The sequence below is a fragment of the Elgaria multicarinata genome, chromosome 8 (genome assembly GCF_023053635.1).
Source record: "Elgaria multicarinata webbii isolate HBS135686 ecotype San Diego chromosome 8, rElgMul1.1.pri, whole genome shotgun sequence".
Lineage (NCBI taxonomy): Eukaryota > Metazoa > Chordata > Lepidosauria > Squamata > Anguidae > Elgaria > Elgaria multicarinata.
In genome coordinates, this window is record NC_086178.1 from 11,043,269 (window position 1) to 11,066,515 (window position 23,247).

Genomic DNA, 23,247 nt, shown 5'->3' on the forward strand with positions numbered 1-23,247 from the left:
GTGTGTGTGTGTTTCTCCTTTTTCTTCCCTCTCTCTCTTCCTTAATCTTCTTGGACTGGCTGGGTTTCAACTACAACTCAACACATCCTAATGTGGCATGGCCAGAAACACATTTGGTGGACCCTATGGTGAAGGCTGGCTTAGGCACATGCACTTATAGATCTTCTTTTCACAAAATTTGCCTTTGCACATGCATCAAGTTAATGCAGTGAAATGGAACTGAACTTGTGGTACAGTGACACTGTGCACACATGTAAAATGTCCACATGCATAGCTAGCCAGTTCTTATCACACATCATTTACCACAAGCACTTCTTCAGGGGTGAAAAAGGGTCTGCAGACCTTGTTCCGAGGGCAATGAAGCAAGTGGTCAGATGGCTAAAATGATCCCGTACTAGTCTCGAAATGGATTATACTGGATGTTCATATCAAACTCTCCTCCTTCCAATTATTTGAGTGACGCATATAACAAAATTAACCACATTGCAAATTACAGTGTGCTGCTATGATAAATGTCTGCAGGGCCAAATTCCAAAGCTACATGGATATGGCATCAGAAGATGTGGTGCTTGTTTTTAATCATTGGGGATTATGGACAGATGCCATGCTAATATATAAAGAGAGGGAAGATGCAACATGACTGGGAAAATCAAAGCACGATTTGAAGAAGAGTGTTCTACCTACCTAGACGTATTAGAAAGAATCAAAAAGAAAGAGAACGTAGTAGAAGGATGGGGACCTGGGCATTTTTGATTGCTCTGCTGGTGGCCCTTTTGATTCTGCGTTTCCTGGGCCAACTCTGGTCACAGAGACACTTCCCTCCTGGGCCTCTTTCTCTTCCTGTCATCGGAGGCCTGTGGCGGATTGTGACGATGCTTAATGAAAATATTCTGATTGAGGTAATTCTAAATTCTAAATCCATACCACATTAATCTGAGGCCATAGCTAGATGGGACTTTATCCTGGGGTGATCCCCAGGATCGTCCCTGTGCCTCCACATGATGCACAGTGGATTCCAGGATCAGGGAGGGATGAGCCCTCACTTGCCCCAGGATCTCGCCCTCCACTTTGGCCCCATTTTTTTCGCAGTCCCGCAGTGTGGCCGGTTGCCACGGGTTGACCCGGCTGCACGTGATTCCTCATGAGGAGCTGGGAGCTGTGCCCATCGGGGGTCGGGTGGGAGGAGTGGAGAAAATAATTTACATTTTAAGAAGGACTTATCATTTGTGCACAAACATTCATGTGCTGCTGGTCCTTTAAAAATAAAAAATGGTGGGTGCGACACCTCTCCTTCTGAAGGCGTCGCGCGTCGCATGTAAACAGAGGAGGGATCTCTCGTTAAACACAACACGAGATCTTCCCTCCTCCATTGCAGGATAGCAGGTAGTTCTAGCTAAGGCCTTAGTGGAAGAATTATTATTATTATTATTATTATTATTATTATTATTATTATTGATGATGCCTTCATTTTGGCACCAGGTTAAAACATGGCTTTTAATTAAAGCCTTTGAAGGCTAAAATTCCCCAAGGTTGCACTTCGTTTTAATTGTTTTAATTGTTCTTATTGCTTTTAACCTTTTCTACTGGTTTAAGTTTGTAAATGAATTAATATATTTCTAGTTGTGTACATGCAGATGTCAGGAAGGAATGCAAGTGCACGTGCAAGGTGCCTTCCAGCACCAAAGCCCCGCCATAAAGACAGGGGCTTAGAGAGCCAGGATCTTGCTACACTTAACTTTCTAATCTCAAAGATGGACACCTGCAGTGTGGTTTACAGCTTGCTGCAGCACCTTTTGCTTTCCCCACTGCACCTTATACTTCAGGGGGGCAGTTTATTCAACCAAATTCTAAGATCCTTCTCCAGGTGCCAACTCTGAGGGAAGCCCGGATGATGGCAGCAAGGGAGAGGGCCTTCTCTGTGGTGGCCCACCAATTATGGAATGATCTCCCCATTGAGGCCAACCTGGCCCCAACATTGCTATCTTTTTGGAACAGGTTGAAACTGAAAGAATAGAAAGGTTTAAATACAGAAGTAGTTAGGGTGTCCATAAAGAAAAGAGAACAAAGCTCCTGTATCTTTTACAGTTGTAGATAAAAGGGAATTTCAGCAGGGACATGTCTACACAAAGGGTTTTCCCCAGGGTGGCTTCACAGTAAAGGCATGTCATCATAGAATAGTGGAGTTGGAAGGGGCCTATAAAGCCATCGAGTCCAACCCCCTGCTCAATGCAGGAATCCACCCTAAAGCATCCCTGACAGATGGTTGTCCAGCTGCCTCTTGAAGGCCTCTAGTGTGGGAGAGCCCACCACCTCCCTAGGGAACTGGTTCCATTGTCGTACTGCTCTAACAGTCAGGAAGTTTTTCTACATGGTGCAGCCGCCAGTGTGAAGCCATCCAGGGGGAAACACTGGAAACTCCTCTCCAAAAACGTTGGGTACTTACCCTGACTTTTTGTGCATCAAAGCCCATGCCACGCCCTGATTGGTTGCTATGGACAGTCCGCGCCTCTGTAAAAGCAAAAAAATGAAAACGGGGAGGGGAGAAACAGGGCCATTCCTCAACCCTTTTTAATTTTATTATCTGTATCTGTGCAGATACAGATAATAAAAATAAAAATAAATGGGGGTGAGTGGGGAGGAACGGGCAGCAAGAAGAAGAAGAAGATGTGGTTCACCCAGTCCCTTTCTGGCTGCCTTGTTCCCTCTACCACAACCCCATTGTTTTTCATTTTTATTATCTGTACCTGTGCAGCTCCTCTCCTCTCTCCCCATTTTTATGTGTTTTACTTTTCCAGAGCTGGAAAATTTGCACCTGCCCTCCTTTCCTTGCAGAAGCCGGGAAGGAATGCAAGTGTGGCAGCAAAGTGCCTCGCGGCACCAAAGCAGCACTGTAAAGATGGGGGCCAGGTGTCATTAGCATGTGGGCAGCACATGATGAAATTCCCTCTTCATCACAACAGTTAAAGCTGCACAGCCCTGCCCTCTTTTAATTCTGGTCACTCTAGTATAGCTCCTGCACCTTTAACTGTTGTGATGAAGAGGAAATTCCACCAGGTTCTCCATATATACAAATGACACCTGCTGAAATTCCCTTTTCTATGCCACTGTTAAAGATACAGGAGCCCTGTCCTCCTTTTCATATGGTCATCCTATGCAGGAGCCCTGCCCTCTTTTGTATTTGGTCACTCCAGCTATACTTCCTTTGGCTTCAAAGGAATCGTGTTGTGTTTTGGAGCACAGACTCCAATCTCTGCTTTGTCCTTAGGTTCTTGGACAAGTTACTTTTCTTTTAGTCTCTCCAGTATCCCTTCTGAGAAATGAGTGGTTAGTGATTGGCCACACCCATCATGGTAGACAGTTTATGAATGAGTAAAACTCTATGGCAGCCATACTGTGAGAGCACCCTTGACACTTCCTCCAAATTCCAAATGGGCCCAGCAACCCAAAGATGTTGGGGACCCCTGTTCTAGCCATCTTTAAAGGATGACACAAAAGACACGAGGTCTCTAATAGCAAGTTCCCTCATCAATCACTCCGATTTCACATGTGCCTCACATGAAGTTGTTTGGAAAAGGAACAAACAGAACAGGTTTCTCTGCATTACCTCTTTGTAACTGCTTGCAACAGAATCATCTAGGTCATCATCTAGGTGTGGATCATAAGTGCCTTACCATTCCGTATCACTTGCTAAATGTTCTGCTTAGGCTATAAAGATAATAGCTTGGTAATAGCCCAAAGACCCATAAACTCTCTCCAAGCCAGTAGTCTTCAAACTTTTCAGACCACATTTAGCACAGACATGCACTTGGGATCCACTTCTCTCTCTCTCTCTCTCTCCCCCTCCCTCTCTCTCTCCGTCTCTCTCTCTCTTTGTTTTGGTCAAATATTTTGGATGACATAATCTGAATTGTTTGATTGCAACATTTCTGTTCTCTACTTTGACTCAAACGGCAGTTGGCAAAGCAGTATGGAAACATTTGCACTTTATGGCTAGGACATCTACCGTTGGTACTCCTGTCAGGATACGAAGCTGTGAAAGAAGGAGTAATCGACCATGCGGAAAAATTGTCTGACCGACCGAGTACTCCTTTCTATACATCTTTAGGAAAAGGAAGGGGTAAGTTGTGAAGTGTAAGGATTCATACTGCTCTCTTCTCCAGCAGGGGGAAATAAGAGAACAGGTGCTGTCTCTGTGGAAGTTTCAAACAACTGTAAATATTAGGGGTGTGCACGGACCCCCCGCTCCGCTTCACTTGCAGATCCGCCATTTTTCGGAGCGGGTCGCTCCGCCCCGCCCCCGCTCCGCCCACTTCCGCTCCGCTCCGCCCGGAGCTCCGGATCGGATCCGGAGCTCCGTTTTTGCCCCCCCATAGGCTTGCATTGAAAGCTAAAAAAGTAAACAACTTTTTTTCCGTTGAAGTTAGAAACCTCACGTTTGGCACCATGACACCTCATGGGCGTATACACACACACGCCAAGTTTCAAGGCAATCCCATCATCCCCTGATTTTTGGCGAATTTTTGAAAATCGGGCACCCCATTCACACCCCTTGGGATAGCTCCGTCAATTTGCATGTTACAAACCTCAAACTCGGCACCAGGGCAGCTTATCCATGTGTCCACATGCACGCCAAGTTGCAAGCAAATCCCATCATCCCCTGATTTTTGGCGCGGCTCTACCCTCTAACGCACCTCCCATAACCCTAATTCACACCCCTTTAGATAGCTCCGTCAATTTGCACGTTAGAAACCTCAAACTCAGCACCATGATAGCTTATCCACGTGTCCACATGCACGCCAAGTTTCAAGGCAATCCCATCATCCCCTGATTTTTGGGGAATTTATGAAAATCGGGCACCCCATTCACACCCCTTGGGATAGCTCCGTCAATTTGCATGTTAGAAACCTCAAACTCGGCACCAGGAGAGCTTATCCATGTGTCCACATGCACGCCAAGTTGCAAGCAAATCCCATCATCCCCTGATTTTTGGCATGGCTTAACTCACCCCAAATTGTCCCATTCTACAACTACGTCAATTTGCACGTTAGAAACCTCAAACTCAGCACCATGATAGCTTATCCACGTGTCCACATGCACGCCAAGTTTCAAGGCAATCCCATCATCCCCTGATTTTTGGGGAATTTATGAAAATCGGGCACCCCATTCACACCCCTTGGGATAGCTCCGTCAATTTGCATGTTAGAAACCTCAAACTCGGCACCAGGAGAGCTTATCCATGTGTCCACATGCACGCCAAGTTGCAAGCAAATCCCATCATCCCCTGATTTTTGGCGCGGCTTAAACTTTTTAACTCACCCCAAATCAAGTCCCATTCTACAACTACGTCAATTTGCACGTTAGAAACCTATCCTTTGGTCCCATGACAGCTTACCCATGTGTCCCCATGGACACCAAGTTTCAAGGCAATCCCATCATCCCCTGATGTTAGGGGAACTTTTGAAATTTGAACACTCCAGTATGTCAGGGATTTAAAGTTGCAATTGCAGACAGCTCAATGGGGCCAGTTCCAAGGCAATCCCAACATGCCACGAGATAACCCTAAATCTTCTGGCACATTTGAAAAAGGGATTATTGAATTTGATAAAGTCTAAGTGAGCGCAGGAAGGACTTCTCCCCTTAGTCAAAGCAAGACACATACACCATCGCTGCAAGGCGGGAAGGGGAGAATTATTATTATTATTATTATTTATTTATATAGCACCATCAATGGAAAGCAGGCAGGCAGCATGCATTGTAGTGCCGCAAGGATGGCTTGAGCACTAACGCATAGCAAACCAACCCATAAGTGGGCGCAAAGTGAGGCAAAGATGGCTGGTTGTTTCTTTCTAAGCCAGCAGTTACGCCTTGAGGGGCACAGAGGAGGACGATTGGGAGCAAACCAGGCACCAGGCGGGCAGAGAGGCAGGCAGAGTAGGCGAGGAGTCAGTCCTGGCAGATGCCCCACCACAGCAGCACCCCGGGGGAGGCGGGCAGGCAGGCAGGCAGGCTGCGGGCATTTCTGGGGGCACAAGGAAGTGATGGCTGGTTTCTAAGCCAGCATTGCAGTTAGTCACGCATTGCAAACGCAAACCATCCCAGCGAGTCGGTCACCGAGGAGGACAGGCTAGCAGAGGGGCAGGCAGAGTGACATGTCATAGATCTAGTATTGGGGAGGAGTCAGTCCCGGCAGATGCCCCAACACAGTAGCACCCTGGGTGGGCATTGGAAAACGCCATCTTGTGGGTCAATACTTCCCCCACCCCATGTCCTGCAGGGTTGCCTGCCTAACCCTTGTGGGGATGGGAGATGGAGAGCTTAGAGTGGCAGTGCCAGCAGCAGCCTTCGGCTTTCCCCTGGAACCAGTCGCCTTGCCCGCCTCTTTCCCCAGCAAGATCGCCTGGTGCTGCCTATGAAGATGCATCTTCATGCTGCTGGTTCCATAATGCCCTGTCGATGAACCCCTGCTTAGGCTGAGTTTGCAGTGGCGACAGACAGCAAAGCGGGGATCCGCTCCCAACTCAAAGTGGTCCCACACGATGCTTGTCTTTCGTTTCTGTGGTGACACCACCAATTGCCCGCCTGAGCTCTCTGGTGTTGCCACAGAAACAGGGGTGTGGGATGAGACTGGGGAGAGAGCCTCGGCCTGCTGCTGCTCCTCCTCAGCCCCCACATCCTGGAGGCCCACCGCCTCCTCCTCCTCCCCCCCCTCCACTGTGCTGAGGACCTCGTCTAGGTCCATCAGCGGGCTCGTGGGCTGAAAGGAGAATGAAGGAGTTGGGGATACTCCTCCTCCTCTAATGGCACTGCTGCCACGTGCCTCTTGCAAACGGGCACTTTTCCCATTCCCACCCTCAAAAAGAGAACGCCGGGCACAAGTTGCAGAAGAGAGTGGCTCTGCCTGCTGCTTGTCCTGCTTCTGTTTTGGAGCAGTCAGCCAAGGAGTTGCCCGTTTGAGTTTCACAGGAGGAGAGGAAGCCCTGCTGGCAGACTGAGCCTTGCTGCTTTCAGCACGCCTGCTTTCTCTTTTCATGATGACTAACAAAATATTAATACTACTAATACTATGTATAAGGTACTACTAAGAATATGTATAAGAAGAATATAATATGTTTAAATGTAGGGAAATGGGACAAGAACAATAAAATATACTACTACTAATATGTATGAGAATATACTACTAAGAATATCTACAAGAATATAATAATATGTTTTAGAATATTACTAATAAATGTAGGGAAATGGGACAAGAAATGGGACAACCACTACTATAAGAAGAACAAAATATGAATACTACTACTAATATGTATGAGAATGTATACTAATAGACTACTAAGACTATGTCAAAGAATATAATAATAATATGTTTAAGAATAGGGAAATGGTGTGCGTATGCTTTCCCCAAAATGCTCAATCTGTGGCTGCCTGTTGAACTTGACAAAAGCAGCCCACTCCGTCGAAGTTACACAGAGAAGAAAAAGAGAATCCAATTTTTTTGGTATATTTGGTATATAGAAGATAGAAGGAAACACAATCAGGATTTAAGAGAGGGGAGGGGGAAAAAGAACCAACCACTACTATAAGAAGAACAAAATATGAATACTAATATAATATGTATGAGAATATATACTAATGGACTATGTGAAAGAATATAATAAAATATGTTTAAGAATATAAATGTAGGGAAATGGGACAAAAAGTGTGTGTATGCTTTCAAAAGAAAGCTTTCACAAAAGCAGAACAGTCAGGCTTTAATACAGGGAAGGGGGGGGGCAACCAACCCAACCACACACTCCAAAATTCAAAAATAAAGTTTATATTAAATCAAAGTAAGGGGAAAACACAGGGCAAACTAAGCTACAAGTCAGAAAGAAGCAAACAAACACACACACGCGCCAAACTAAACCTATATTAAATTAATCTATCTCCAAAGCAGGAGCACTAGCTAAGTAAGTGTTCCCTCCACGAACGCCAACCCACAAAGAGACACAAAACAGAAAGTTCTCAGGGTGGGTCTGCCTTAGTCCCCCCTCCAACGCTGGGATTGGAGGAGGATGCTTTCTGAGGAGATGAATTCTCATCAGGATTGGGAGTTGAATGTGCCTGTCATCGCTTCCAAAAAAATAATAATAATAAAAAAAAAAAACCCAAACCCCGATTTTTAAAAAAATATTGCACGTGAACCACAGCACGCAGAAAGTTGAGAGTGGTCTCAAAATGACCCCCATCCACGACTCTCTGTGCACAAGAATTTTCAGAACGATAGCTTAAACCCCCCCCCAGTTATCCCCGATTCTTTCCCTCAATGCAATCCTATGGGCGAAAAGCCGAAACGGAGCCCCGCGGTTGACCCTATTTTTAAAAAACTTCTAGCCCGCGACCCGTACGATGCAGAAAGTTGAGAGTGGTCTCAAAATGACCCCCATCCACGACTCTCTGTGCACAAGAATTTTCAGAACGATAGCTTAAACCCCCCCCCAGTTATCCCCGATTCTTTCCCTCAATGCAATCCTATGGGCGAAAAGCCGAAACGCAGTTTGAGCCCCGCGGTTGACCCGATTTTTAAAAAAATATTGCACGTGAACCACAGCACGCAGAGAGGTGAGAGTGGTCTCAAAATGACCCCCATCCACGACTCTCTGTGCACAAGAATTTCCAGAACGATAGCTTCAAAAACAACGTAGTTATGCGCGATTATTTGCCGCAATGCAATCCTATGGCGAAATGTTTTCAAGATGGCGACCGGAGCGCTCCGACTGAACTCGGAGCTCCGAAAAATGGTCGCTTCTCTTCGCCTTGCTTCTAGGGGGTCCGCGGTCCGCTCCTACTCCGCCTCTGGGTAAGGCGGAGCAGGCCAATCCGCTACTGCTTCTACGCTCCTAATCGGAGCGGAGCACATCCCTAGTAAATATCATTAGCAGGTGAACTCTGGAAATAGGGATTCCACTGAATTTACCTGCCATTGCATTAGGCACCGAGATTCCCAAACAGTCTGATACACTGACAAATCACCTAAATCCCAAAGACAACAGAGGTGGTCTGACTTTATTGTGGTGAGGGTTTTCAAGGCTAAGTCTTGCTGGCTTGAAAGGTTTGCATGGAAAGGTTATGACTAAAGGCCTTTCTACACCTAAGGGTTATCCCAGGAAAATGGAGGGATTGTCCCTGCCTACTCCCTGGATGCCCTGTGTGCCATTTGGATGCACAGCAATGATCCCGGAATATAGGGCTGGTGTAGACATGCCCTAAGGAGCAGGGAGGCTGAAGGCACATGGGTGGTTCTGGGAAAGGAACAAAGGTGGGCAAGAGCAGGTGAGTGGTGTGGAAGGTAAGAGATAGGTAGGCAAGCAGGTTGGCAGGCAGACAATAAGATATACTGTTTTGCCCCCAGCTATTTAAAGAAGAGAGATCAAAGATCTGCTAGCCAGGGCTGCTGTAGCTGGGACCTAGCAGTTTGGAATGGATTAGTAAGGATTTCCCTTTAGGCTGGAGATTTTTCTCATTTTAGACCTAAGCCGGATCTACACTACTGCTTTAAAGCGCTTTATAACAGTTTTGACAACTGTTGGGGCCCAGGACACACGCCATACCATTGTCAAAACTGTTATAAAGCGCTTTAAAGCAGTAGTGTAGATCTGGCCCTAGTCAGCAAAGAGGCAGGAGCCCTAGAGGACCTGGCAGAGCACACTCCTTTTTTAATGGCCTCACCCCTTTTCATCCAGCATCCTCTTTAGTTTCTTCTGAAATGTAAGTTACCATCTATATAAATAAAAATGTAAATGTTTGTTCGAAACAGACGTTATATCTCCGAAAGTTCTTCACTGATTGCTTTGAAATTTTGACACAACGTTGCATTCGAATACGTGAGCGTTGTTATGTAACTATGTTCTATATGGGGACAAAAGTTTGTCTTAAAATCGAAGAAATAGGCCTCCTCAAAACCGGTCCTGCTGATCATTGTGACATCGCCAACCAGTAGGCCAATCCACTGCCTCTGCCTCCTCTCCTATTTGCATGTTCTCTCCTATTTGCTCTTATAGGTCATTGTGACATCGCCAACCAGTAGGCCAATCCACTGCCTCTGCCTCCTCTCCTATTTGCATGTTCTCTCACAATTGGCTGAGTGAATATAGATGTCACACCTGTGACAGTTACACGTTCTGAAGAAAGGTAACTGCCAGGAGTTTCCACTAACCTCCTCACCGTAAAAACATCCTTTTTTTAAAACCAAGTAGGCCAATCCACTGCCTCTGCTTCCTATCCTATTTGCATGTTCTCTCCTATTTGCTCTTATAGGTCATTGTGACATCGCCAACCAGTAGGCCAATCCACTGCCTCTGCCTTCTCTCCTATTTGCATGTTCTCTCCTATTTGCTCTTATAGGTCATTGTGACATCGCCAACCAGTAGGCCAATCCACTGCCTCTGCCTCCTCTCCTATTTGCATGTTCTCTCACAATTGGCTGAGTGAATATAGATGTCACACCTGTGACAGTTACACGTTCTGAAGAAAGGTAACTGCCAGGAGTTTCCACTAACCTCCTCACCGTAAAAACATCCTTTTTAAAAAACCAAACAGTAGGCCAATCCACTGCCTCTGCCTCTTCTCCTATTTGCATGTTCTCTCACAAAACTTTGCAATGGCACGCGGCTTGCAGTAAAAAAATTACTGAGCAACATCATAGAAGGAACAATCTTGACAGGACCTTTCAAAGGTGAAGATGTTCTCATTCCTCGCATTCCTATGATTCCAACAGATATGCCATTTCAGTTTAAGAGATTGCAATTCCCAATTCGATTGGCGTTTGCAATCACCATCAACAAAGCTCAGGGCCAATCTTTAGAATTGTGTGGATTGCTTCTCACATGAACAATTATATGTTGTGTGTTCTAGAGTCGGCAAACCAGACAATCTCTATATCTACACAGACAATGGAACAACTAAAAATATTGTATATCCACAAGCATTGTGAAATTAAACATATTAGAAACATCCGCTTTGTCTTTTTTTTCTTTTCAATTTAACCAGACTGAGCCACAGCAACGCGTGGCAGGGTACAGCTAGTTCTTTAATAAAGTTTGTTGGATTTAGACAAGGGGCTTGCATTAACCTGGCTTTGAAGTGCCTGTACTCAGGGCACATCAGCTTGGAGACAGCATAGATATGCTGATGGCATAGGGGCAATTTATGTTTATGGCACAGGGGCAGTTAAGTAATTATGCCGTATGCTATTCATATAGTCATGTTGGGGGATGAGAGAAGTTCCTCCAGATGGCTCAAGGATATCAGGTTTTACTTGTTAGACTTATACTGTTTGTTACTCCTGTGACGGAAATCATAATATTGAAAGGATTTATTATTTCCACCTTTACTTGGAAGTCAGATACAACTATGATAAGAAAACAAAGATTTCCTCACCTGGATTTCTGTTCTTATGCCTTTTCTGGGCAGCACTGAGAAGATGAAATGATGGTGGGAAAGAACTCCATAGAGCAGGCTTGATGATGGTGTAGTGGCTAGATTGTTGGCCTGGGAGTCGGGAGATCTGGGTTCTAGTCCCCACTTAGCCATGAAACCCACTGCATAACTTTGGGCCAGTTCACAAATTCTCAGCCCAACCCATCTCACAGGGTTTTATTTATTTATTTATTTATTTATTACATTTTTATACCGCCCAATAGCCGAAGCTCTCTGTTGTTGTTGTGAGGATAAAATGGAGAGGAGTAGGAGGATTATGTATGTTGCCTTGGGTTCCTGAAGAGGAAAAAAGGCAGGATATAAATGCAATAAATAAAATAAATAAATAAGCTGTGTTTGGTCATTCTCAGTGGGAGTGGTAGGCTTGCAAGTAGGACCTCTCCGGGCACATGCAGGTTCATACAGGTATAGGCAGTCCTTTCTGAGATAGATTTAGAGTTTTATCACACCAGCGTTATACTGTGCAATCACTGTGAAATGCGTGCAAAGGACTTTGAAGTTTTCTAGCTTGTAATCTGCTTTTATTGTGACGTACTCCCATGCATCCTGCTTTAATTGCGCTTCTTAACCAAAAGAAGTGCAATATTTTGCTACTAGTTTTTGAGCGTATCATTTGTTGTTTTCCGAGCAGCCCCTGGGGCGCAGGAGCAGGATTTGAAGAAAAAATAAACAAATGCTTACATCTGCGTATGCTTTAAAGGTAAAGACATCAAAATTGGCACAGTAATAGATATTAAGGAGAGCTTTAAGCATACCAAATTTGAATTGGATTGGGTCACCCATGGATTTTTATGGGGTTTTTTTTTTACATTTCCCCCCTTAAACCCATTTCCTGGTATGCAAAGGATCTAGCCGCCCAGTAGCAACAACAACAACAATGGCGACAGCTTAGCGCTAAGAGGCCCTCTATCCTATAGGGGATAATTCAAGGGAAACAGGTACATGGGATGAAGCTCTTACAATGGTGATTAAAGAAATGGTAACACTCACACTTTGCTCCTGTGGTTTCTATTGTAGGTATTGTTAGTGTAACACAACCACAGTTTTTCCCACAGCAGTTATAATCTGTAGAGCTGCCCAGACGAGGCATTTTGGTGACACTGTGCATACTTCACTTCCATTAGCACACAAACTGAAACTCTGTATTAGGGGAAAGAGTGCATATTAGGGGAAATAGCCAAGAATCCATATTAGGGAAAATATAGGGAAAAGACTCAATGTTAGGGGAAATATGCTGTGAGAACCAACCCTAAATGTTTCAGATGGAAGAGAATGAGGGCCTCTTAGGCAGTTTCTAAGTGCAGAGCAGTGGCCAGTCCCAGTACCTGAACCTTGTGCTTGGCAGAGTCTGATTCTTCATCAGCAATGCAGTTATTAGGTTCTGAAAGAATGGGCAACTCTTGAATGAATGATAAATGTTGTCTTTTCTAGTTCAAGAAGCTAACCATTTTTACTTGAATGTTATACATAATCATATCTCCTTGTTTCTTGATGACATAAGGTATTGCACTTTCAAACGGTCACACTTGGAAGCAGCAGAGACGGTTTGCTGTAGTGACTATGCGGAAGCTGGGTCTGGGGAAGAAAGGCATGGAGCACCAAATAGAAGAAGAGGCCCAGCAGCTGGTGGAGATTTTTGCATGTGCAAAGGGTATGTGATATTAAGTGGTTGTTTTTACGGGTTTAAAATTTTGTAATCTCTTTTATTAAATGTTCAATGTTTTAATCCTTGTAAACCTCCCAGAGAGCTTCAGCTATGGGGCAGTATATAAATGTAAATAATAATAATAATAATAATAATAATAATAATAATAATAATAATAATAATAATAGATGACAATGATGATGATGATGCAGGTATATGTCCCCAGTCCACAGAAAACTTTGTGTACTCTGTACATTGTGGAGTGGAATCTTGTGTATTTTACTTGTTTTTTAACACAAAAATAAATTGCCAAAGATCTCAATTGTGTCCCATGCCTAGGATGACCATGTGGAAAGGAGGACAGGGCTCCTGTATCTTTAACAGTTGCATAGAAAAAGGAATTTCAGCAACTGTAACTTGTATTCATGCAGCACCTGGTGAAATTCCCTCTTCATCACGACAGTTAAAGCTGCAGAAATCCTGCTCTCTTTTTTATCTGGTCACTCTAGTCTATTAGCCACTCAGCAGAGCTGTTTGGGGTGGTATGGAGCCTTTCACACACTAGTCCCCCAAGAGAAGAATTCAGACCTTTTGACAGCCTACAGTCAACAATTTGCCCAGCACTTTGCCCCATCCGCTCTGACTTGGACACTATAGTTGATACAGATCCAGTGGAAGTAACTATGGCACCTGCTTGTCCAGTATTATTGGATACTTTTCAATTTGTACATCCCAATGAGGTGGACGGGATCCTTGGAGAGGTGTGTGTATTAGATTCTTGCCCTTCCTGGCTCATAAAAGCAGCCAGAACAGGACTGGTTGAGTGGGTAAATGAAGTGGTCAATACCTCCCTTTGCCAAGGCAGGGTGCCGGCCTGCTTGAAGGAGGCAGTAGTAAAACCCACATTGAAAAAGCCCTCTTCGAACCCCGCCATATTGCATAATCATGGGCCAGTTTCTAGTATTCCATTTCTGGGCAAAGTACTGGTGCGCGTGGTGACCTCTCAATTCCAGGGAATCCTGGATGAGACAGATTATCTAGTTCCATTTCAGACTGGCTTCAGACCTGGTTATGGAATATAAACAGCTTTGGCCGCCTTGGTGGATGACTTATGCCAGGAACTGAACAGGGGGAGTGTGTCCCTGTTGGTTCTGCTGGACCTTTCAGCAGCATTCAGTACCACTGACCATGGTATCCTTGGCTATCCAAAAGTGGGAGGATTGGGTCTCCCTAATATAAAGTGGTATTATATTGCAAATCAATTAAGATATGTGATAGAGGGGATGATAGGAAATAAGGATTTGGAATGGTTAGAATGGGAGACGCAAGAGAAGAAGTATAGGTTGGAGAACATTTTTTTTATACTTTTTAAAAAAAGAAATGGAGGGAATAGAGAACCCCCTGATGACAAATATAATAGAGATTTGGGCCAAATATAAAGAAAAAATAATGCCAAAGATATCACCCGTAACGCCAGTGATGATGATAGGGAATTTCCCAGAGAATTTGAAGAAAGAATTGGAGAAAGATTTAAGGGAAAAGGGAATAAATAAATTAAAAGATTTGATGAAGGAAATGGATAGAGACAAAATAAAAGAGTTAGTAAGAGAGAGGAGAAATGCTTGGGTGGAGGCACCACAATTGGAACAATGGACAAAAAAGTGGAAAGAGGAAAATATAGAGCGTAGAGAGTGTACAGAAACGGAAAGGTTGATTTTACAAAGAGAAAACAAAAATGAAAAACTAGTTGGTAGGGGTATAATGAGTGCGGTGTATAAGATACTAATGAGCATGGAAAAACAGCAAGAACATATTAAAATGATATGGAACCAAGATATGGCAGGACAGTTAAGTGGTCAAGAGTTGGGGAAGATATGGAGTCAACGTATATTAAAGAGTATGTCGACAAGAATAAAAGAAAATTACTACAAATTAGTATGGAGGTGGTATTTAACACCGGTAAGATTATACCAGATAGATAAGAAATATTCAGTAAATTGTTGGAGGGGGTGTCAGGAAATAGGTACGTATTTTCATACGTAGTGGGATTGTAAAAATATTCAGAAGTTTTGACAAATGGTATTTAAAGAAATTAATGAAATAATGGGATGGAAGGTAGAAATAGGCCCAAAGACAGCATTGTTATCAATATATGAAGGGGTCCAATGTATGCAAAATAGTAAATAATTAATAACTAATTTACTAACAGCAGCTAGACTGATAATTGCTAGGAATTGGAAAGAACAAAGGGAATATAAAATAGAAGAATAGTATAAAGAAGTCTGGGATATTGCTATTAATGATAGGCTAACGGGGTGTATGAAAGTTAAGAAAGGAATATTAAAGTGGAATGATTTTGAGGAGATTTGGAAACCATTTGTTAAATTTGTATTAGGAAAAGGGAAAGGGTGTAAACCGTCACAAGATGTGTTACAATTTTGGAGTGCAGAATAATGGTCCCAGGGGGTGGGTTGCACTTATTATTATTATCATTTTTATTATGGTGATGATGATTATGGTTATTACTATTATTATTAGATTATTGTATTTAGCAGTTTTTTTCTTTATTGGTTATTATTGTATGATAATTAGTTGATGTGTTGTGATTATTGTATACTTTTAATTTTAAAAATAAAAATAATTATTATTATTTTTTTAAAAAGGGATGCTGTTTAGGTGCTAACCTGTGTCTGTCAGCAGTAATGGACTGGATCAGGGCAAACAAATTGAAGCTTAATCCAGACATGTCAGACATGCTCCTGATCAGTCGAAATGCAAATCAGGGAATCGGGATTCCGCTTGTGCTGGATGGGGTTACGCTTCCCCTGAAGACACAGGTTTGCAACCTGGGTGTACTCCTGGATTCAGCCCAGAGCCTGGATGCCCATATTTCAGTGGTTTCCAGGAGTGCATTTGCACAGTTAAAGCTAGTGCACCATCTGCGCCTGTTCCTAAAGATGTCGGACCTGGCCACAGTGACACATGCCTTAGTTACATCCTGCTTGGATTACTTTAACGCGTGCTACATGGAGCAGCCTTTGAAGAGTGTTTGAAAACTCCAGCTTTATAATTGGCTGGGAGTCAATTGGGAGTCAGTTGGGGCAACTGTGGTTGGTGTGTTTGAATTTGAGCATCTGCCCCTCCCTCTTTCAGGTATTTCAGCCTCCTGATTCGTGGCTGTCCTTTTTCCTCTCTGATAACTGTCCTACTCTTATCTTGGGTGATTTCAATATTCATGTGGATGACCCTCAAGATGCTGCAGCTCTACGATTTCTCTCATTATCTTCCTCTTATGATCTTAAGCTTTGGGGCCTTCCTAGACGAGGCCTTAGCGCGCATTCTGTCCCGGCTTCCCTGCTGTGCGTCCAGATGACGCACAGGGGAATCCGGAGACAGGCCGCGCTGAGGCCTGGTCTTACGCACCATAAGCGAAGTCGCTTATGGCGCGCCTTTTCCCCAGCTCCAGCCTCAGGCCGGGGCTGGGGGAAGTGTGGAGAGTTCCGCGGCTTTTCGCGGCTCCTCGCTTACTCGCGAGGAGCCACGAAAAGCTGCGGACCGGGCACAGCGCGGACCGAGCACATCGGCGGGGGAGGGGGCGAAGGATCACCGGGTGGGTGGCAGGGTGGGTGGCACGGGGGGAGGCCAGGTGCGATCCGCCGCACGCCACCCGGGCAATGCCACCCCATGCCAGGCATTGCCCGAGCTCAGGCGGCGCGCGGCGCGATCGCACCCGGCCTCCCCCCATGCCACCCACCCTGCCACCCACCCGGTGATCCTTCGCCCCCTCCCCCCTGTAAAAAAAACAAAAAAAACCCACTTACCTTGTCCACCGTCTTCGGGCCCGGCCCCTTTAAAATAAAAAAAAAATGGCGGACGCCGGCAGGGACGCGACATCGCTACGCGTCTGCTGTCTGGTAGCCCGGGGGAGGCGCGCTAACTTCAGCGCGCCTCGGCCCCGCCTCCCTGCCGGCGTAAGCCGGCAGGTCTAGCAAGGCCCTTGGTCTGATGTACCCACACATTCCCTTGGACACTGTCTGGATCTTGTTCTCACTCGGAATTGCTCTGTTTTGGACTTTTCTACTGCTCACTTTCCGTTGTCAGATCATCACCTAGTTTCTTTCAATATTACTCATAATCCTCCTCCTTCACGTCCCGCTTCTCGCTCTTGTCGTGACTTGCAATCTATCAATTATGAGGCTTTTTCTCAGTCTCTAGCCTCCTCTCTTCCTTCTGTCTTTTCTGCTGTCTCCTTGGACTCAGCTGTCTCCTTCTTTAATTCCTCCTTATCTTCAACTCTTGATAATCTTGCTCCATCTACAACTCGGATAGTTCGCCCTTCTCAACCCCAACCGTGGCTCACCTCCTTCATCCGCTACCTTCGCTCTTGTTCCCGGGCTGCTGAACGCCTTTGGCATAGGACCAGGGACTGGGCGGACTTTGTCCATTACAAATTTGTTCTCTCCTCTTTCTCTTCTGCTATTTCATTGGCCAAACAGCAGTATTACTCAATGTTGATCCAGTCAAATGCTAAGCATCCTCAGCGGCTCTTTGCGTCCTTCAATTCTCTTCTGAAGCCTAATCCACCATCTCTCCCTGCCTCTCTGTCTGCTAATAACTTTGTCCCTTTTTTCAATGCTAAAATCCAAACTATTCGCTCTGATCTGGCCAGCTCTGCTCCTCTTCCAGTTCCTGTTCCTCACTGTCAGTTCGTGATGCAAACTTTTCTGCATTTCCTTCGGTCTCAGCTGATGAACTGTCTACAATACTGCGCTCTTCAAAGCCTTCCACTTGCTCTTGTGATCCGATTCCTTCTCGTGTCTTTATTAATCTTATCCCTGCTATCCTCCCTTCCTTGCTTCATATTATTAATTTTTCTTTGTCCTCTGGTTCATTTCCTTCTGCTTTTAAACATGCTACAGTCTCTCCTATTCTCAAGAAACCTACTCTTGATAGGCTATCTCTGTCTAACTACCGACCTGTCTCTTTGTTGCCTTTTGTTTCAAAGATCCTGGAGCATGTGGTCTACTCGTGTTGTCTTGATTTTCTTTCTAGTAACTCTGCTCTAGATCCTTTTCAATCTGGATTCCGTCCTTTGCATTCCACTGAAACAGCCCTTACTAAGATTACCAATGATCTTCTTATTGCCAAATCTAAAGGCCTTTATTCCGTTCTTATTCTCCTTGATCTAACTGCAGCCTTTGACACGGTTGATCACGATCTTCTTTTAGATTCCCTTCATGACGTCGGATTTTGTGGCTCTGTCTATAACTGGTTTGCCTCCTATCTAGCGGGTCGCTCTTTCAGCGTGTTGGCTAATGGCAGCTCGTCTTCATCTTTTCCCCTTTCAGTAGGGGTTCCGCAAGGCTCGGTGCTTGGCCCGTTGTTGTTTTCTTTATACATGTTGCCCTTGGGTAAGCTTATTCAATCTCATGGCCTCCAATATCATCTGTATGCCGATGATACACAATTATATCTTTCATCTCCGGATCATTCTCCTGATGTTCACGATCGTATCTCGGCATGTCTTTCAGATATCTCAGCTTGGTTGCTTCATCGTCATTTGAAACTTAATATGGCAAAGACTGAATTGCTTGTTTTTCCTCCTAAACCTTCTCCTCATCTCTCTTTCTCTCTTACTGTCAATAATGTTACACTTACTCCAGTCAAGGAAGCTCGTAGTCTTGGCTTTATATTTGATTCCTCGCTCTCCTTTATTCCTCATATTGAGACAGTAGCTAAATCCTGTCGTTTTTTCCTGTATAATATTGCCAGGATTCAATCATTTTTGTCTGTCTCTTCTGCCAAGACTCTTGTTCATGCATTGGTTATTTCTCGGTTGGACTACTGCAACCTTCTTCTCACTGGCCTTCCTTCTTCTCACATCAGTCCGTTGGTTTCTGTTCACCACTCTGCTGCTAAGATTATCTTCTTGGCTCGCTGCTCTGACCATGTTACTCCACTTCTGAAATCTCTTCACTGGCTTCCAATTCACTTCAGAATCCAATATAAACTTCTCCTGTTGACCTACAAAGCTTTTCACGGTCTAGCTCCTTCCTATCTCTCCTCTCTCATCTCACACTATTGCCCCGCTCCTGCTCTTCGCTCCTCTGATGCCATGTTTCTCACCTGCCCAAGGGTCTCTACTTCCCTTGCTCGGCTTCGTCCATTTTCTTCGGCTGCCCCTTAAGCCTCGAACGCTCTTCCAGAACATTTGAGAACTACAAGTTCAATCACAGCTTTTAAAGCTCAGCTAAAAACTTTTCTTTTTCCTAAAGCTTTTAAAACTTGATTTTGTTCTGACTTTTATACTGCCTATTTGGTGCATTCTCTTCCCCTCCTTATTTTTTTATTATGATTTTATTAGAATGTAAGCCTTTGCGGCAGGGTCTTGCTATTTATTGTTTTACTCTGTACAGCACCATGTACACTGATGGTGCTATATAAATAAATAATAATAATAATCCAGCTGGTTCAAAGAGCTGCAGCCAGATTGTTGATGGGGCTGTTTACAGGGAACATAAAACTCCCCTGTTAAAACAGCTCCACTGGCTTCCAGTCTGTTTCCGGGCACAATTCAAAGTGCTGGTCATGATCTATAAACCTCTATACAGCTCGGTTATTTGAAAGACAGTATTCTCCCATGTGAGTGTGCCTGTGCTCTGAGATCTTCAGGGGAGGCCTTTCTCTCAGTCCCACCATCATCTCAGGCACGCCGGATGGGTACGCAGGAGAGGGCCTTCTCAGTGGCTGCTCCAAGGCTCTGGCATTCTGTTGAGATAGATATACAGGCAGATAGATAATTGTAATGGTGCTTAAATTTTGTGTCTTTTACTGTTTTAATTCTTATGTTCACTCCTCTGGAATTTGTTAGATATATGGAGCAGTATACTCATTTTGTAAATAAATAAATAAACCTTACTTTTCAGGTCAGCCACTTGATCCTTCCTTGCCCATCACTAATGCAGTCGCCAACGTGATATGTGCTGTGACCTTTGGACACCGGTATTCTCTTGAAGATGAAAAATTCCAGAAATTGATTGAAGCTGTTAATAGTGCTATAAAATTTGTAGGCGGCATATTTCATGTCGTGAGTATCCTTTTTCTCTCTAACTGAGACAGGCCTCTGTCTTTGATCTATCTTCCCTCACAACATTCTTGAAAAACTTCACAACTGTGGTTAGACTGTTGGAGTGAGTGAGACCAGAGGTCTTCAATACCACCCTCAGATGGGGTCCTTTCCTGTCTAACATATAACCTATTTCTACTGTAAAGATAAAAGTTGTGAGGAGACCACGTATATCACACAGAGCTCTTTGGAGATCTGAATCCTCAATCATAGAATCATAGAATAGTAGAGTTGGAAGGGGCTTATAAGGCTGTCAAATCCAAACATGTTTAGCCATGGGCATTCATTTATGTACTATATTTCTAACTTGCTTTTTTTTGAAGTATTCAAAGTGGTTCAAAAAGATCAGGAACAAATTGATGCTAAAGCATCAAAATAAATAGAATTACTATTGAATTTCCCAGGAAAAAATATTTTTATTCGATTTGTACCTAATGTTTTTACAAGAACGGAAGGACAGAAGGTGAACTGCCCAGAGAACTCCGGCTATTGGGTGGTATAGAAATGTAATAAATAAATAAACAGAAGAACCCAGCCTTTCTTCGGAGGGAGTTCCAGAGGTTGGGAGTGGCCAGCGGAAAGGCTGTTCCTCAGGTTGCCACCAAACATGACTCTGAAGGTTGTGGTCTCAAAGAAAGGACCTCTCCAGAAGAACTTAAGAATTGGGCAGCCTGGATTGGGAAAAGGCGGTCTTTCCAGTAGCCTGGTCCCAAACCATACAGGGCTATATAGGTCATAATCGGACGCTTCAATTCTGCCAGGAAATTCAAGGTGCTCAGGGAACAAACTGCGGTGTGTGGTTTGTTTTTTAATATATATATATATATATATATATATATATATATATATATATTTCACTGGGGCCTTCACATCTCTGGGGCCTTAGCTAGACCTACCAGTCTAGTGCAATGGAGGGGTGAAGATCTCAAGATATTTTTATCGTGAGATCTCCACCTCTGTTTACATGCAGCACGCAATGACCTCAGAAGGAGAGGACGTTGTGCCCGCCATTTTGTTCTATGTTTTTAAAGAGGAAGGGAAACACCCATGTGCGGCTCCAAGCTCATCGTAAGTGCAAGGAGCCGGGACAAACCATGACACCCGCCCACACGTTCCGTGGTCTCAGGATCAGCCCAGGACCCCAGAAAAAGTAGCCCAAAGTGTAGGGCCATATTCCGGTGCAAGGGAAGGGTCATCCCTCCCTGAAACCGGGATCCCCTGTTTGTCATGGGGATCCAGGTTTCCTTCGCCCCAGGGTAAAGCCCTGTCTAGCTATGGCCTAAGTATGAAGGAGGGAAACCATTTCAAATGGAGGAGAACTAATCACCTAAGTAGCACCACTAGTAGTTTGTGGTACCTGTGTTGAGGTTATGATCTCTGGCAACTTAATGAGGGAAAAAAGAGTGTTGCCTACTAAAGCACACACACACACACACACACACACACACCAAATACATATCAGTGGTGCCTTGAATCCTCTGGCCAGAATTTTATTTATTTATTTTATTACATTTTTATACTGCCCAATAGCCGAAGCTCTCTGGGCGGTTCACAAAAATCCAGTAATTGCAGTATTCAGAAGAAGATGCTAAATCCAGATTTTCACCAAATGAGAACCAAATTAATAATTAAGCCATCAAGAATAATCCAGAGAGTGAAGCTGAAGTGCTGATCCAAAGGGGCTGGTTGAGAGTGGGGTTGTGCTACCCAACGTCCTCCTTGATGATGACAGGATTCTGATTTTGTTTTCCTTTTAGCTGTATGAAATGTTCCCATCAATACTGAAACATCTTCCAGGGCCTCACAAAAAGGTAATAACTGTCTCACATCTGGTGCTTTCATATGCAAAGGAGGAGATAAAAAAGCATAAGGAGCAACTGTCCTTTCATGAGCCACAGGATTTCATGGATTTCTATCTACTTCAGATGGAGAAAGTAAGTGTCTGCTTTTTACACAATGCTTTTGCTGAATGAAAGGGTGAAGTGTGAAAGAGCACCTAATCCAGAATAGCTGATCTTCGATGTAAATACCAATATCGCTCCCCAAATCATGCAGTGTCACAGCTACTCTTGCACAGCTGCATAGAGGTACTTCCATACTCACTGTCACAAATGCAGATTAGAACCTTGACTGCACACATAGGATGCATAGTCAATGGATAAAGTGTATTGGTTAATCCTGGTACCTTTAAACACTCTACAGAGCTCACAACCAGGATTACTAAGGATGGGGGGAAAGGCTGTTGTTGAGCATCAGGAATATGAAATAGAGGGCATTAATTATTACTTACAGGGCATTAGTTAACCTAGCCACAGTAGTGCATGCACTGGTAACTTCCCGATTAGACTACTGCAATGCACTCTATGTGGGACTGCCCTTGAAGATAACTCGGAAGTCACAGCTAGTGAAAAATGCAACACATCTTACAAAGACCACATAACACTGGTCTTAAAAGAATTGCACTGGCTGCCTATACACTTCCAGTCGGAATTCAAGGTGTCGGAAATGACATTTAAAGTCCTAAACAACTTGGGACCTCGATACTTGAGGGAGCGCCTTTCCCTATATAAGCTTACCTGAGAATTGAGATCTCTTGGAGGAGCCTTCCTCCGCACCCCACCAACACGAGACATACGCTATGGTGGGGCATGGGAGAGGGCTTTCTCTGTCATTGCACCCGCGCTGTGGAATGCCCTCCCCATGGAGGCCCAACTAGCACAGGCGCTGGCTTCATTTCAACGCCAAGTTAAGACATGTTTTTTTAACAATGGTTAAATTCATCGAGCTTGCATATTGTTTTAACTGATTTAATTGGTTTTACTGCTTTTAAATTCTATACTGATTTTAGCTTGATTAATGGTTTAATTTGTTTTTAGCTGCGTATATTTATTGTTTTATATTGTTTGTATGATTTTATCTGTACGCCACCTTGAGGTCCTAGTGATATATGTAATAATAATTTTTCATCAAGTATAACCCTAATCCAGACATCCTCACAGGC

General features: G+C 44.2%; 1 protein-coding gene across 1 annotated transcript in view; it reads left to right on the plus strand.

The window, feature by feature from the left end:
• The first annotated feature begins 404 nt into the window (after window positions 1-404).
• LOC134402437 (cytochrome P450 2J5-like) overlaps window positions 405-23,247 on the plus strand; it is a 31,725-nt gene continuing 8,882 nt past the window's right edge. The window contains exons 1-5 of the mRNA XM_063131876.1: window positions 405-899; window positions 3,955-4,117; window positions 12,977-13,126; window positions 20,047-20,207; window positions 22,004-22,180. Of these exons, the coding sequence (XP_062987946.1) occupies window positions 732-899; window positions 3,955-4,117; window positions 12,977-13,126; window positions 20,047-20,207; window positions 22,004-22,180 (819 nt within the window). The 5' untranslated portion in view covers window positions 405-731. The remainder of the gene's footprint in view (window positions 900-3,954; window positions 4,118-12,976; window positions 13,127-20,046; window positions 20,208-22,003; window positions 22,181-23,247) is intronic.